The sequence below is a fragment of the Salmo salar genome, chromosome ssa18, assembly GCF_905237065.1.
Source record: "Salmo salar chromosome ssa18, Ssal_v3.1, whole genome shotgun sequence".
In the NCBI taxonomy this organism is placed as follows: domain Eukaryota; kingdom Metazoa; phylum Chordata; class Actinopteri; order Salmoniformes; family Salmonidae; genus Salmo; species Salmo salar.
In genome coordinates, this window is record NC_059459.1 from 64,079,984 (window position 1) to 64,097,274 (window position 17,291).

The 17,291-nt window shown below is 46.1% G+C and overlaps 1 protein-coding gene across 5 annotated transcripts in view; it reads left to right on the forward strand.

Annotated features, from left to right (window-relative positions):
• The window catches only part of chd3 (chromodomain helicase DNA binding protein 3), a 62,391-nt gene that overhangs the window by 10,718 nt on the left and 34,382 nt on the right, over positions 1 to 17,291 (forward strand). For all 5 annotated transcript variants that reach the window (XM_014155949.2, XM_014155951.2, XM_014155954.2 and 2 more), the window contains exons 9-22: positions 2,563 to 2,835; positions 3,007 to 3,210; positions 3,442 to 3,659; positions 3,960 to 4,091; positions 4,317 to 4,413; positions 4,594 to 4,785; positions 4,946 to 5,146; positions 5,337 to 5,474; positions 12,335 to 12,456; positions 12,994 to 13,167; positions 13,420 to 13,561; positions 16,152 to 16,283; positions 16,411 to 16,528; positions 16,768 to 16,892. In XM_014155949.2, coding sequence (XP_014011424.1) covers positions 2,563 to 2,835; positions 3,007 to 3,210; positions 3,442 to 3,659; positions 3,960 to 4,091; positions 4,317 to 4,413; positions 4,594 to 4,785; positions 4,946 to 5,146; positions 5,337 to 5,474; positions 12,335 to 12,456; positions 12,994 to 13,167; positions 13,420 to 13,561; positions 16,152 to 16,283; positions 16,411 to 16,528; positions 16,768 to 16,892 — 2,268 coding nt within the window. The remainder of the gene's footprint in view (positions 1 to 2,562; positions 2,836 to 3,006; positions 3,211 to 3,441; positions 3,660 to 3,959; positions 4,092 to 4,316; positions 4,414 to 4,593; positions 4,786 to 4,945; positions 5,147 to 5,336; positions 5,475 to 12,334; positions 12,457 to 12,993; positions 13,168 to 13,419; positions 13,562 to 16,151; positions 16,284 to 16,410; positions 16,529 to 16,767; positions 16,893 to 17,291) is intronic.

The following is a 17,291-nucleotide window of genomic DNA, read 5'->3' on the forward strand; positions in this document are numbered from 1 at the left end:
TTGCTTCAGTATATCCACATATTTTTCCTGCCTCATGATGTCATCTATTTTGTGAAGTGCACCAGTCCCTCCTGCAGCAAAGCACCCCCACAACATGATGCTGCCACCCCCGGGCTTCACGGTTGGGATGGTGTTCTTTGGCTTGCAAGCCTCCCCCTTTTTCCTCCAAACATAACGATGGTCATTATGGCTAAACAGTTCTAATTTTGTTTCATCATACCAGAGGACATTTCTCAAAAAAAAACAATCTTTGTCCCCATGTGCAGTTGCAAACCGTAGTCTGGCTTTTTTATGGCTGTTTTGGAGCAGTAGCTTCTTCCTTGCTGTGCGGCCTTTCAGGTTATGTCGATATAGGACTAGTTTTACTGGGGATATAGATACTTTTGTACCTGTTTCCTCCAGCATCTTCACAAGGTCCTTTGCTGTTGTTCTGGGATTGATTTGCACTTTTCGCACCAAAGTACTTTCATCTCTAGGAGACAGAACGCGTCTCCTTCCTGAGCGGTATGATGGCTGCGTGTTCCCATGGTGTTTATACTTGCGTACTATTGTTTGTACAGATGAACGTGGTCCCTTCAGGCGTTTGGAAATTGCTCCCAAGGATGAACCAGACTTGTGGAAGATTACAATTTGTTTTCTGAGGTCTTGGCTGATTTCTTTTGATTTTCCCATGATGTCAAGCAAAGAAGCACTGAGTTTGAAGGTAGGCCTTGAAATACATCCCCAGGTACACCTCCAATTGACTCAAATTATGTCAATTAGCCTTTCAGAAGCATCTAAAGCTATGACATCATTTTCTGGAATTTTCCAAGCTGTTTAAAGGCACAGTCAACTTAGTGTATGTAAACTTCTGACCCACTGGAATTGTGATACAGTGAATTATAAGTAAAATAATCTGTCTGTAAACAATTGTTGGAAAGATTACTTGTGTCATGCACAAAGTAGATGTCCTAATTGACTTGTCAAAAACTATAGTTTGTTAACAAGAAATTTGTGGAGTGGTTGAAAAACGAGTTTTAATGACTCCAACCTAAGTGTATGTAAACTTCCGACTTCAACTGTATGTAAGTATTCAGACCCTTTACTCAGTACTTTGTTGAAGCACTTTCGGCAGCGATTACAGACTCAAGCCTTCTTGGGTATGACGCTACAAGCTTGGCATACCTGTATTTGGGGAGTTTCTCCCATTCTTTTCTGCAGATCATCTCAAGCTCTGTCAGGTTGGATGGGGAGCGTTGCTGCACAGCAATTTTCGGGTCTCTCCAGAGATGTTCGACCGGGTTCAAGTCCGGGCTCTGGGTGGGCCACTCAAGGACATTCAGAGACTTTTCCCGAAGACACTCCTGCGTTGTTTTGGATGTGTGCTTAGGGTTGTTGTCCTGTTGGAAGGTGAACCTTCGCCCCATTCTGAGGTCCTGAGCGCTTTGGAGCAGGTTTTCATCAAGGATTTCTCTGTACTTTGCTCTGTTCATCTTTCCCATGATCCTGACTCGTCTCCCAGTCCCTGCTGCTGAAAAACTGAGGAGTGGCTTTCAGCTTGCCACTCTACTATAAAGGCCTGATTGGTGGAGTGCTGCTGAGATGGTTGTCCTTCTGGAAGGTTATTCCATCTCCACAGAGGAACTCTGGAGCTCCGTCGGAGTGAACATCGAGTTCTTGGTCACCTCCCTGACCATGGCCCTTCTCCCCCGATTGCTCAGTTTGGCCCGGCGGAGCCTGGAGGCCACTGTGTTCTTGGGGACCTTCAATGCTGCAGAACTATCTTGGTACCCTTCCCCAGATCTGTGCCTCAACACAATCCTGTCTCTGAGCTCTATGTACAATTTCTTTGACCTCATAGCTTGTTTTTTGCTCTGACATGCTCTGTCAACTGTGGGACCTTATATAGACAGGTGTGTGCCTTTCCAAATCATGCCCAATCAATTGAATTTACCACAGGTAGACTCCAATCAAGTTGTAGAAAAATCTCAAGGATGATTCATGGAAACATGATGCACCTGAGCTCAATTTCGAGTCTCATACCAAAGGCTCTGAATACTTATGTAAGTAAGGTATTTCTGATTTTTTTTAAATATATTTGCAAACATTTCTAAAAACCTGTTTTTGCCTTGTCATTTTAGGGTATTGTGTGTTCATTGATGAGATTGTTTTTTTATTTAATACATTTTAGAATAAGGCTGTAACGTAACAGAAGGGGTATGGAAAAAGTCAAGGGGTCTGAGTACTTTCTGAATGCACTGTAAGGTATCATCAGACTTATAAACCCTACCAATGATGATGATAATGGGTAATGGATCAAATTATTTTATTTACCTATTAATTCCCCATGCACTCTTCTCCTGTCCTCCTCTTCTCTTCTCTTCTCCTGTCCTCCTCCTCTCCTCTTCTCCTTTTCTCCTGTCCTCCTCCTCTTCTCATCTCCTGTCCTCCTCCCCTCCTCTCCTCTTCTCCTCTCCTGTCCTCTTCCTCTCCTCTTCTTCTCTCCTGTCCTCTTTCTCTCCTCTTCTCCTCCTCCTCTCCTCTTCTCCTCTCCTGTCCTCTTCCTCTCCTCTTCTCCTGCAGGAGAAAGAGGGGATCCAGTGGGAAGCGAAGGATGAGGACTTTGAGGAGTTTGAGGAGGAGATTGAGGACATGGTGGTACCAGAGGTACCTGGGGTTGGACTGCTGGTAGGACTGGAGGAAGAGGAGGATGACCACATTGAGTTCTGCAGGGTTTGTAAAGATGGGGGGGAACTATTATGCTGTGACACCTGCACTTCCTCCTACCACATCCACTGTCTCAACCCGCCCCTGCCTGAGATCCCCAACGGAGAGTGGCTGTGTCCACGCTGCACTGTAAGTCTTGTTTGTTTGTTATCATTATGTGCACAATGCCACTATGAGGCCAAATGCAAAATGTCCACATTGTGTGGACAATAAAGCTTTCCTATTGTATTCTATTCAATCTACTCTACTTTACCTTACTCTAATCTATTCTGATTCTTCATTTTCATCTTCTACCCCCAGTGTCCTGCTATCAAGGGCAGGGTACAGAGGATCCTCCACTGGCGATGGGGTGAGCCCCCCGATCCTGTACCCGTGCCCCCCGACCCCGATACCCCTCCTGATGCTCCCCTGCCACCCCCCATGAAGGGCAGGGCCGAGAGGGAGTTCTTTGTCAAGCTGACCGGACAGTCCTACTGGCACTGTACCTGGATCACCGAACTACAGGTGAGAGAGAGAGATGAGAGGAGAGGGAGAGAGAAGTAGGCAGGCAGGGAGAGAGAGAGGGAGAAAGAGAGAGTGAAACAGTTGGAGAAGAGGCTGATGTAATGATATGAAAAACGACAAGACACTTAGCATGCAAGTATCCTACACACTTCCCTTCCTTGTTTTCATTCAACACATTCCCTCTTTCCTCCATCTATTCCTCTCTTCTTTTTCATCCCTCCATCCCTCTAGCTGGAGATCTTCCACTCGGTGATGTTCCGTAACTACCAGAGGAAGACAGATATGGATGAGCCTCCCAGTCTGGACTATGGGTCGGGGGGAGAGGAGGAGAGTCTTAAGAGTGAGAAGAGGAGACTAAAAGACCCAGACTATGCTGCCCTGGATGACAAGTTCTATAAATACGGCATCAAGCCTGAATGGATGATGGTCCACCGCATCATCAACCACAGGTACGTGTGCATGTGGGGTGTGCTGGGGGTGAGTGGGCGGGCGGGGTGTGTGTGTGTGATATGGGGCTGGGCGGGTTGGGGTGTGTGAGATGGGGGTGAGTGGGCGGGCGGGGTGTGTGTGTGTGAGGCGGGGGGGTGTGTGTATGTGTGTGTGCGCTAGTTTATTGATTGTCGGCAGTTCTGGCCATAATGTGTGTGTACGTGTGTGTGTGTGTGTGTGTGTGTGTGTGTGTGTGTGTGTGTGTGTGTGTGTGTGTGTGTGTGTGTGTGTGTGTGTGTGTGTGTGTGTGTGTTTCCCAGTATGGACAAGAAAGGGATATACCACTACCTGGTCAAGTGGAGAGACCTGACCTACGACCAGTGCACATGGGAGAGAGACGATCTGGAGATGCCAGAGTTTGTCATTCACAAGGCCAACTACTGGGCACACAGGTACTGGACTACTGTCCTTGCCAAATGGCATCCATGTTGGCACTAAACACTACTACAGTGAATCTGTCTTAATAATGTCAGTGTCAACATGGTGAACGTCACAGTTCTACATCACAAACCAAGTTTGGCGAACCTTGTATGATGTTGTAAATAGCTCAGGGACACTGGATTGATGATTGATAGATTGATTGATGGATCGATTGATTGATTGATTGATTGATTCAGGGATGAGGTGATGAAGGAGGCCCCAGACATGCCGAGGAGGATGAGGAGGATGAGGATGGAAGAGAGCGAAGACCCCCACAGATCACCTGTCAACGACGTGAGTTCTGATTGGCTCACTCACTCCGTAACAGCCACATCTATTGGTCGTCATTCCATTAGCCGATCAACTCTCACTACCAAGTCAAAACTCTAGTGTCATTCTGTACAAGGATGTCAATGATGTTTATCTCCTTTTTCCCTCCTTACATCACCATCCCTCTTTCTCTTTATCTTCCAGCCTACGATAAAGTACGAGGAGCAGCCAGACTTTGTGACAGCGACGGGGGGCACTCTGCACCTCTACCAGCTGGAGGGGCTCAACTGGCTGCGTTTCTCCTGGGCACAGGGCACTGACACCATCCTGGCAGACGAGATGGGGCTGGGCAAGACTATCCAGACCATCGTCTTCCTCTACTCACTCTTCAAAGAGGTAGGACGGTACCGTTAGGAGCCTTGTGTTCTGTGTGCTATGCAAATTCCCTCTTGAGTATCATGTGGTCATTTTAATAGAATAATAAATTATTAATAAATTATTCTATTCATCTTTGTAAAAAAAAAAATCTCTCTCCTCCCGTCTTCCCCCCACCAAGGGCCACACAAGGGGCCCGTTCCTGGTGAGCGCCCCCCTCTCCACCATCATTAACTGGGAGAGAGAGTTTGAGATGTGGGCCCCTGACTTCTACGTGGTGACCTACACAGGGGACAAGGACAGCAGAGCCATCATCAGAGAGAACGAGCTGACCTTCGACGACACGGCCGTACGAGGAGGGAAGAAAACCTTCAAACTGAGGGTGAGAACGGAGGGGAGGGAGGGAGGGAAGAGGAGGGGAGGAAGGGGCAGAGGAACGACATGAGAGAAAGCTCAGATCTGTTCATCCCATCCTTACATTTTTTTTTTTTTTAAATATCTGCTTCTGTTTCTCTCTGTCCCTCTCCCCCTCTCCCCTCTCTATCCCCCCTCCTCCTCTCTCTCCTCTCCAGAGAGAAGCCCCTATAAAGTTCCATGTCCTGTTGACGTCCTATGAGCTGGTGACGATAGACCAGACCTCCCTGAAGTCTATAGACTGGGCCTGTCTAGTGGTGGACGAAGCCCACCGCCTCAAGAACAACCAGAGCAAGGTAGGCTGCACCTGTTTGGTTTTGTGTGTGTGTGCGTTTGTACTGTATTTAACTTTGGCCAATCAGATCGCGTCTTTCTGTTCATACTCCCCGCCTACACGCAGCAACTCAAGAGGGAGACACCAACAGAGAGAATAGTGAGGAGCTGGGCAGAGGAGAGAGGCTCAATGCTGCAGGAGATTTTTGAGAATACTGATTGGAATACGGTCAAAGATTCATCCACCCAGGACTCATCCATCAACATTGAGGAATATACATCGTCAGTCACAGACTTCATTAGGAAATGTGTTGATGATGTTGTACCCACAATAAGAATCCGGATATACCCCAACCCAGTGGTGTAGTGGAGGGTATACGCAGGTATACGCCATATACCCACTTATTTTTCAGTGGGCATTGCTGTATACTCACTTCTTAATCCCCCCTGATAGGTATCAAGGTAGTGGAGGTTTACGCCATATCGACTAATAGGGCTGATGGAACAGATTGGAATGTTTAGTTTAAAATGTTGATAAACTATTATTTCATCACATTTTAGGCGCAGCTATGTACACACGGAAGTAGGCCTACGTGTGAACGTTCCAAAATGCAATTTGCGGGAAAATACCAAGTTGTAAAAATGAGCACTGCACATACAAGCGGTATCATGGACAGAGAATTGAACTATCCAAAGAGGGGGGATTTAAAGATGCAACAAATCAAATCACATTATATTTGTCACATGTGCCGAATACAACAGGTGTACCTCTTACAGTGAAATGCTTACTTTCAAGCCCTTAACCAGCAATGCAGTTTTAAGAAAATACAAAAACAAGTAAGAGATAAAAGTAACACATAATTAAAGAGCATCAGTAAATAACAACAGCGGGGCTATATACAGGGTACCGGTACAGAGTCAATGTGCGGGGGTACCGGTGTCGAGGTAATTGAGGTAATTTGTACATGTAGGTAGAGTTATTAATGTGACTATACATAGATAATAACAGAGAGTAGCAGCAGCGTAGAAGGGGGGGATGCAAATAGTCTGGGTAGCCATTTGATGACCTGTTCAGGGGTCTTATGGCTTGGGGGTAGAAGCTGTTTAGAAGCTTCTTGGACCTAGACTTGGCTCTCTGGTACTGCTTGCCTTGCAGTAGCAGAGAGAACAGTCTATGACTGGGGTGGCTGGAGTCTTTGACAATTTGTGGGGCCTTCCTCTGACACCGCTTGGTATAGATGTCCTGGATGGAAGGAAGCTTGGCACCGGTGATGTACTGGGCCGTACGCACTACACGTACGCACTACACGTACTCACTACACTCTGTAGTGCCTTGCGGTCGGTGGCCGAGCAGTTGCCATACCAGGCAGTGATGCAACCCGTCAGGATGCTCTCGATGGTGCAGCTGTAAAACTTTGTGAGGATCTGAGGACCCATGCCAAATCTTTTCAGTCTGCTGAGGGGGAATAGGTTTTGTTGTGCCCTCTTCACGATTGTCTTGGCGTGCTTGGACCATGTTAGTTTGTTGGTGATGTGGACGCCAAGGAACTTGAAGCTCTCAACCTGCTCCACTACAGTCCCGTCGATGAGAATGGGGGCGTGCTCGGTCCTCCTTTTCCTGTAGTCCACAATCATCTCCTTTGTCTTGATCACATTGGGGGAGCGATTGTTGTCCTTGCAGCACACGGTCAGGTCACTGACCTCCTCCCTATAGGCTGTCTCATCGTTGTCGGTGATCAGGCCTACCACTGTTGTGTCATTGGCAAACTTAATGATGGTGTTGTAGTCATGTCTGGCCGTGCAATCATGTTTGAATAGGGAGTACAGGAGTGGACTGAGCACACACCCCTGAGGGGCCCTGTGTTGAGGACCAGTGTGGCGGATGTGTTGTTACCTACCTTTACCACCTGGGGACCGCCCGTCAGGAAGTCCAAGATCCAGTTGCAGAGGGAGGTGTTTAGTCCCAGGGTCCTTAGCTTAGTGAGGAGCTTTGAGAGTACTATGGTGTTGAACGCTGAGTTGTAGTCAATGAATAGTATTCTCACATAGGTGTTCCTTTAGTCCAGGTGTGAAAGGGCAGTGTGGAGTGCAATAGAGATGGCATTATCTGTGGATCTGTTTGGGCGGTATGCAAGTTGGAGTGGGTCTAGGGTTTCTGGGATAATTGTGTTGATGTGAGCCATGACCAGTCTTTCAAAGCACTTCATGGCTACAGACGAGTGCTACGGGTCGGTAGTCATTTAGGCAGGTTTCCTTAGTGTTCTTGGGCACAGGGACTATGGTGGTCTGCTTGAAACATGTTGGTATTACAGACTCAGACAGGGAGAGGTTGAAAATGTCAGTGAAGATACTTGCCAGTTGGTCAGTGCATGCTCAGAGTACACGTCCTGGTAATCCATCTGGCCCTGCGGCCTTGTGAATGTTGACCTGTTTAAAAGTCTTACTCACATCGGCTGTGGAGAGTGTGATCACACAGTCGTCCGGAACAGCTGATGCTCTCGTGCATGTTTCAGTGTTACTTGCCTCGAAGTGAGCATAGAAGTTATTTAGCCCGTCTGGTAGGCTCGTGTCACTGGGTACCTCTCGGCTGTCCTTCCCTTTATAGTCTGTAACAGTTTGCAAACCGTGTCACATCCGACGAGCATCGGAGCCAGTGTAGTATGATTCGATCTTGATGGTTCGTCGGAGGGCATAGCAACATGGGTTGCTAACATGATTAGGATAATGCCTTTGGCTGCTAGACAATGAAACAAAGTTGAAAGAAAACCAATAGAACAGGAGAACACATATGAGGAAGTCTTTATAAAAAATAATTGCCTCCACGTTTCTACAGTAGGGTGGATTTTAGCTACATGCTACTTTGAAGCAAGGTAAGACATGCCTCATAATATGAAGTAAAACGTCAAACAATTAAGGAACAGGAAAAATATAGTGATGCTAATGATAGGCAAACACGTCTTCTGGTAGATTGAAATGCTTTCCCAAAAACCTTCTATATTATATGGTAACTAGATACAAAGTAGCCTACCTGTCAGAAACATCATGATTATTTGCGTCATTCCAGTGGCCATTTCCTTTGCAAACTCCATCTCATGTGCTAGAAACACGCTAATCAAACAATAGTCCTAGGTGCCTGCACACGTGAAGTAAAGGGTAACTACTCTCAAAAATCTAAATTTCTTAGATTTTCCCAGACCTCAAAAGTGGTCTCCTGATGTGGTTTAAGCATTGTTATTGACTTAGAACATACAATTATGTTGTTTTCCTGTAAAAAAAAGTGTGACTTATAAAAATTGGGGGAAATCTGTAACCTGTGATTTTCTGACTCAGTTTATCTGTTTCAATAGTAGGTCTACTATTAGCCTACTGCACAGTACAGCTTGGGTTGGCCTAACTGTGAAAGACCAATATGGGATTTATCGTTGTAGGTTCATAGTGTATGCCATTGTTTCTCAATTTTTCAGACAGGGTGCCCTTCCTTCGCCGGACAGGCCGTTTGGGAGAAAAATTGGCAAAGTTAGACTATACCTACATTTCCAGGCACCACTACACCACTGCCCCAACCAAAAACCCTGGATGAACGGAGATATCCGTACAACGCTGATAGCCCGTACTGCAGCATTCAATGTCAGCAGAACGAACCCTGATGACTCGGTGGCACGCGACGCGTACAAGGCAAGCAGGTACAAGCTCCGCAAATCCATTAGGGATGCAAAAGGCAATACAAACCTTGAATTGACATTCGACAACTCAGATTCACTCCGCATGTTGCAAGGACTACACACTACCAAAGACTACAAAGGCAAATCCAGCTGTGTGGTGCCCACCGAAGCCTCCCTCCCAGACGAGCTCAACACATTCTATGCTCGCTTCGAGGCAGACAGTGCTGAGCCATCCAGGAAAACTCTCGCTGCTCCAGATGACCAGGTGCTTTCGCTCTCCGAGGGTGACGTGAGGAAAACTCTCAAACGAGTGAGTACTCCCAAAGCCACCGGCCCAGATGGCATCCCTGGCTGTGTCCTCAGTGTGTGCTGACCAGCTGGCAGGCGTCTTCTCGGACATCTTTAACCTGTCCCTCTCCCTGGCTATAGTCCTCACCTGATTTAAGGAGACCACCGTCATCCCAGTGCCCAAGAAAAACCAGGTGACATGCCCAAATGACTATCGCCGTCGTGCTCGCCCCTGTCCTCACAAAGTGCTTCGAGAGGCTGGTCATGCCCCACATCAAGGCCAGCATGCCAGGCACACTGGACCCACTCCAATTTGCCTACCGCTCCAACAGATCCACGGAAGATGGCATTTCCATCGCTATTCACATGGCCGTAACTGTCACGAAACACTTGGGGGGGTGAAGGAGGGGTGAAGTCAGGCGCAGGAGACTGAGGTCCGTGAAACACACGTTTAATAATTATTGAAAAAATGCCGCAACAAGGCAGGGTGCACAATAATACAGTAGGAGAACAGCTCCTACTGTATTAAAAATACTAAAGGATGGGACGCAGCCCGGCAACCCTAATGCCTAAAACACGCAGCGTAAATAGGAAAAATGCAATATACCCCTACGTGCCCAAAAGGCATGACACATAAACAATCCCACAGAAATCCCCAAATGAAACAGACAAACTAAATACCCCACTAATTGACTAAGACAAAACAGGTGCAGACCTAAACAGACATAACCAAAAGACACAGAAACATAGATCGGTGGCAGCTAGTAGGCCGGCGACGATGACCGAGATTATACACTGCCCCCCCAAACCCCCTGTCCCCAATACACGTGTAAATATTGGACTATAAATGGTGCCTTCCTGTATTATACTTATGCTAAAATGTTTATTCTATTCTACTGAGTTATTTACTTTATGCTCGTATTCTTATCTTTTATTATTTCTTATTGTTGTTGCGTTGTCAAGAAGGAACCTGCAAGTAAGCATTTAATTTCATTGGCTTTGTGCGCAATGTATACGAGTACAAGGCAAGCAGGTACGAGCTATCCATTAGGGACTCAAAAAGACAATACAGTCATGGCCAAAAGTTTTGAGAATGACACAAATATTAATTTCCACAAAGTTTGCTGCTTCAGTGTCTTTAGATATTTTTGTCAGATGTTACTATGGAATACTGAAGTATAATTACAAGCATTTCATAAGTGTCAAAGGCTTTTATTGACAACTACATGAAGTTGATGCATAGAGTCATTATTTGCAGTGTTGACCCTTCTTTTTCAAGACCTCTGCAATCCACCCTGGCATGCTGTTAATTAACTTCTGGGCCACATCCTGACTGATGGCAGCCCATTCTTGCATAATCAATGTTTGGAGTTTGTCAGAATTTGTGGGTTTTTGTTTGTCCACCCGCCTCTTGAGGATTGACCACAAGTTCTCAATGGGATTAAGGTCTGGGGAGTTTCCTGGCCATGGACCCAAAATATCAATGTTTTGTTCCCCGATCCACTTATCACTTTTGCCTTATGGCAAGGTGCTCCATCATGCTGGAAAAGGCATTGTTCGTCAGCAAACTGTTCCTGGAAGGTTGGGAGAAGTTGCTCTCGGAGGACGTGTTGGTACCATTCTTTATTCATGGCTGTGTTCTTAGGCAAAATTGTGAGTGAGCCCACTCCCTTGGCTGAGAAGCAATCCCACACATGAATGGTCTCAGGATGCTTTACTGTTGGCATGACAAAGGACTGATGGTAGCGCTCACCTTGTCTTCTCCGGACAAGATTTTTTCCGGGTGCCCCAAACAATCGGAAAGGGGATTCATCAGAGAAAATGACTTTACCCCAGTCCTCAGCAGTCCAATCCCTGTACCTTTTGCAGAATATCAGTCTGTCCCTGATGTTTTTCCTGAAGAGAAGTGGCTTCTTTGCTGCCCTTCTTGACATCAGGCCATCCTCCAAAAGTCTTCGCCTCACTGTGCGTTCAGATGCACTCACACCTGCCTGCTGCCATTCCTGAGCAAGCTCTGTACTGGTGGTGCCCCGATCCCGCAGCTGAACCAACTTTAGGAGATGGTCCAGGCGCTTGCTGGACTTTCTTGGGCGCCCTGAAGCCTTCTTCGCAACAGTTGAACCGCTCTCCTTGAAGTTCTTGATGATCCGATAAATAGTTGATTTAGGTGCAATCTTACTGGCAGCAATATCCTTGCCTATGAAGCCCTTTTTGTGCAAAGCAATGATGACGGCATGTGTTTCCTTGCAGGTAACCTTGTTTGACAGAGGAAGAACAATGATTCCAAGCACCTTTTGAAGCTTCCAGTCTGTTATTCTAATTCAATCAGCATGACAGAGTGATCTCCAGCCTTGTCCTCGTCAACACTCACACCAGATGTCAGCTGGTCCTTTTGTGGCAGGGCTGAAATGCAGTAGAAATGTTTTTTGGGGATTCAGTTCATTTGCATGGCAAAGAGGGACTTTGCAATTAATTGCAATTCATCTGATCACTCTTCATAACATTCTGGAGTATATGCAAATTGCCATCATACAAACTGAGTCAGCAGACTTTGTGAAAATTAATATTTGTATCATTCTCAAAACTTTTGCTCACGACTGTACAGACTCAAACTTGAATTGACGTTCAACAACTCAGACTCACTTCGCATGTGGCAAGGACTACAGACTATTAAAGACTACAAAGGCACATCCAGTTGTGCGGTGACCACCGAAGCCTCCCTCCCAGACGAGCTCAACACATTCTATGCTCGCTTCGAGGCAGACAATACCGAGCCATCCAGGAAGACTCTCGCTAATCATAAAACTTGAAAACTTAACAAATAAAACTTGAAACCTTACAGAATTTCCTCTTGAGAGACAATAAACATCAACAATCAATCAATCAATCGTTTAATCAATCAATTAATTATTGCCTGTGTTTTGTCTCCTCAGTTCTTCAGACGTCTGAATGACTATACGATTGACCACAAGCTGCTGCTGACTGGTACTCCTCTACAGAACAACCTGGAGGAGCTGTTTCACCTGCTCAACTTCCTCACTCCCAACCGTTTCAAGTATGGGAACACACGCACACGCATATTCACATAATGGTTGCGTTTACACAGACAGACTAATTCTGATCTTTTGTCACTAATTGGTATTTTGATAATTAGGCCAAATATCAGAATTGGGCTCTCTGTGTAAACACAGTAAACACAGCCATAGAAATACATACACATAACATGTACATATAGACTGGCACTGACTTGGACATATGTGGATGTATAGATGCACACACTCATAGGCTGCGTTTAGACAGGCAGCCCAATTCTGATCTCTTTTTCCCACTAATTGGTCTTTTGACCAATCAGATCAGCTCTGAAAAAGAGCTGCCGTGAAAAGATCTGATGTGATTGGTCAAAAGACCAATTAGTGGAATTGAGCTGCTTGTCTAAACGCAGCCATATATGCATGCAAACCACTCACACACAACACAATCATGCATCTGTACTTCTATTTGCATGTTTCAACCTAAATATCCTCCATTCACCAGACATTCTTTCGCTCTCTCTCTCTCCCTTCCTCCATCTTCCTCCTCCCTCCATCTGTAGTAATCTGGAGGGGTTCCTGGAGGAGTTTGCAGACATCTCCAAGGAGGACCAGATCCAGAAGCTCCATGACCTGCTGGGTCCCCACATGTTGAGGAGGCTGAAGGCTGACGTCTTCAAGAACATGCCGGCCAAGACTGAGCTCATCGTACGAGTGGAACTAAGCCCCATGCAGAAGTAAGGAGGAGCAGGGTGGAGGGGTGGAGAGAGAGTGGGGGAGGGTGTGGGGGAGGATGCATGGAGGGGGAGAGGAGAGGAGAGGAGAGGAACGACGAAAGGACAGGAATAGTGAAAGAGTGAGGGAAGAGAGGAGGGAAGGCGTATGGTAGATAAAGACTGAAAAGGAGAGAATGAGGGAGTAGTTAACAAGTTAATCATAAAAACAATCACACACTAACTGTGTCTTTCTTCATTGATGTATTATAACAGGAAATACTACAAGTTGATTCTGACGAGGAACTTTGAGGCTCTGAACTCTAAAGGAGGAGGTAACCAGGTGTCTCTACTCAACATCATGATGGACCTGAAGAAGTGTGCCAACCACCCCTACCTCTTCCCCGTCGCCTCCATGGTAACTATGATCATAATGATACACTGAGTGTACAAAACATTAGGAGCACCTGCTCTTTCCGTGACGGACTGACCAGGTGAATCAAATCAAACCAAATTTGTTGGGGCGGTATGCGAATTGGAGTGGGTCTAGGGTTTCCGGGATGATGGTGTTGATGTGAGCCATGTCCAGCCTTTCAAAGCACTTCATGGCTACCAACGTGAGTGCTATGGGTCGGTAGTCATTTAGACAGGTTACCTTCACTTTCTTGGGCACAGGGACTATGGTGGTCTGCTTGAAACAGGTAGGTATTACAGACTATGTGAGGGAGAGGTTGAAAATGTCAGTGAAGACACTTGCCAGTTGGTCAGCGCATGTTCTGAGTACATGTCCTGGTAATCCGTCTGGCCCCGTGGCCTTGTGAATGTTGACTTGTTTAAAGGTCTTGCTCACATTGGCTACAGAGAGTGTGACCACACAGATGTCTGAAACAGCTGGTGCTCTCATGCATGTTTCAGTGTTGCTTGGCTCGAAGCGAGCATAAAAGGTATTTAGCCCGTCTGGTAGGCTCGCGTCACTGGGCAGCTCACGGCTGTGTTTCCCTTTGTGGTCCGTAACACTTTGCAAGCTCTGCCACATCCGACGAGCGTCAGAGCTGGTGTAGTAGGATTCGATCTTAGTCCTGTATTGATGCTTTGCCTGTTTGATGGTTCATCTGAGGGCATGGCGGGATTTCTTATAAGCTTCCGGATTAATGTCCCGCTCCTTGAAAGCGGCAGCTCTAGCCTTGAGCTCGGTGCAGATGTTGCCTGTAATCCATGGCTTCTGGTTGGGATATGTACGTACAGTCACTGTGGGGGGGACGTCGTCGATGCACTTATTGATGAAGCCGGTGACTGAAGTGGTATACTCTTCAATGCCATTGGATGAATCCAGGAACATATTCTAGTCTGTGCTAGAAAAACAGTCCTTTAGCGTAGAATTTGCGTCATCTGACCACTTCCGTATTGAGCGAGTCACTGGTACTTCCTGCTTTAGATTTTGCTTGTAAGCAGGAATCAGGAGGATAGAATTATGGTCAGATTTGCCAAATGGAGGGCGAGGGAGAGCTTTGTATGTGTCTCTGTGTGTGGAGTAAAGGTGATTGAGAGTTTTTTTCCCTCTGGTTGCACATGTGACATGCTGGTAGAAATGAGATAAAACGGATCTAAGTTTGCCTGCATTAAAGTTCTCGGCCACTAGGAGCGCCGCTTCTGGATGAGCCTTTTCTTGTTTACTTATGTCCTTATACAGCTCGTTGAATGCGGTCTTAGAGCCAGCTTCGGTTTGTGGTGGTAAATAGACGGCTATGAAAAATATGGTAGATAGAGTGGTCTACAGCTTATCTTGGTAGATAGTGTGGTCTACAGCTTATCATGAGGTACTCTACCTCAGGCAAGTAATACCTCGAGCCTACCTTAATATTAGACATTGCACACCAGCTGTTATTTACAAATAACACAAACCCCCACCCCTACCAGACGTAGCTGTTCTGTCCTGCCGATGTACGGAAAACACAGCCAACTATATATTATCCGTGTCGTCGTTCAGCCACGACTTGGTGAAACATAAGATATTACAGTTTTTAATGTCCCGTTGGTAGGATAGTCTCGAACGGATGGTCGAGGTGGGTTACCCACTTGCCGACGAATTCTCACAAGACACCCTGATCTGCGCCCCCTGTATTACCTTATTTTCTTCATGTGAATGACAGGGATTTGGGCCTTGTCTGGGAGCAACATTATAGCCTTCGCGTCAGACTCATTAATTAAGGTGAAAGCTATGGTCCCTTGTTGATGTCAGCTGTTAAATCCACTTTAATCAGTGTAGACGAAGGGGAAGAGACAGGTTAAAGAAGGATTTGTAAGCCTTGAGACAATTGAGACATGGATTGTGTTTGTATGCTATTCAGGCGGTGACTGTGCAAGACAAAATATTTAAGTGGCCTTTGAACGGGTTATGGTAGGATGTTCCAGGTGCATCGGTTTCAGTGTGTCAAGAACTGCAATGCTGCTGGGCTTTTCACTCCGAACAGTTTCACGTGTATATCAGTAATGGTCCACCACCCAAAGGACATCCAGCCAACTTAACACAACTGTGGGAAGCATTGGAGTCAACATGGGCCAGCATCCCTGTGAAACACTTTTAACACCTAGTACTCCATGCCCCGACGAATTGAGGCTGTTCTGAGGGCAAAAGTTGGTGCAACTCTATATTAGTGTATATTATCTCATGTTACAGCAAGATCAACATTGGGGCAATGATATTAAATCACATTTTCCACAGTAAGGACACTGTAATTCACCTCTGAATTGCAGAACAGTGACACATTCTGGTAGGTTTGAGTAGTATAGCTACAAATGTATTCAGCCTATTAGCCTATTATTACAGTCTAAGGGGGAAACAAATCTAGGAATATGTATTAATGTAAACATGACCACAAATGTTCATGGAAATGAAAGAGTTTACATTCTTTCAGTTATTCACGTTCAATAAAGAAGTTATATCTGTATAATGTATGAGTTATATGTCATCACATGGCCATGGTGTGTTGTCTTTACCGTGGTATTAGGAAGCCCGTAAGACGGCGAGCGGAGCGTACGAGGGCACGGACCTCACAAAGGCTTCTGGGAAACTGACTCTGTTGCAGAAGATGATGAGGAAACTGAAGGACCAGGGACACCGCGTGCTAGTCTTCTCACAGGTTGCTACACACACACACACGCACACGCACACACACGCAAACACAAACATGCACACTGTTAGCACTTCCGTGACCATTTCTCTTCTCTCTCCTGCTCTCCTCCCACTCTCTCCTCTCTCCCTGGTAGATGACTAAGATGTTGGACCTGTTGGAGGACTTCCTGGACTTTGAGGGTTATAAGTACGAGAGGATCGACGGAGGAATCACAGGAGCTCTGAGACAGGAGGCCATAGACAGGTTCAATGGTGAGGCAGACACTCAGTCTACTGCAGGTTCTAGAAACAAATACAAGCCATTTAGATGAAAGGGAACATTGCGATGTTTTTTTTTCTTCTCATTATCAGTGTCTAATGCAATTTATTTCTCTCCCCCATCTCACTTTCTCTATCTCCCTCTCTCACGCTCTCTCTCTCCTCTCTCTCTCTCTCTCTCTCTCTCTCTCTCTCTCTCTCTCTCTTTCTTTCTCTCTGTCTCTCTCTCTCAGCTCCTGGTGCTCCTCAATTCTGTTTCCTGCTGTCCACCAGGGCAGGGGGTCTGGGTATTAACCTGGCTACAGCAGACACTGTTGTCATCTTCGACTCAGACTGGAACCCCCACAATGACATCCAGGTAGACTGTCTCTTGAATGTTGAAATAATGTCCATTATCGAAAAACAAGACTTAAGGACGTTCATGTAGAATTTACATCAATTTCCATGCACTTCATTTTTGCTCTTTAAACATCATACAAACAGTAAATAAGTGGCTAATCTGCCTTTGCCTTCCGTCCTGCTAGCTAACGTTTAATCGCTGGAAAATAAATGGGACGAACTGAAAGCATGTATATACCTACCAACGGGACATAAAAACTGTAATATCTTATGTGTTACCGTGTCGTGGCTGAACGGCGATATTAAGAACATACAGCTGGTGGGTTATACACTCTATCGGCAGGATAGGAGAGTAGTCTCTGGTAAGACATGGGGCGGGGGCCTATGCATATAGGTAAACAACAGCTGGTGCATGATA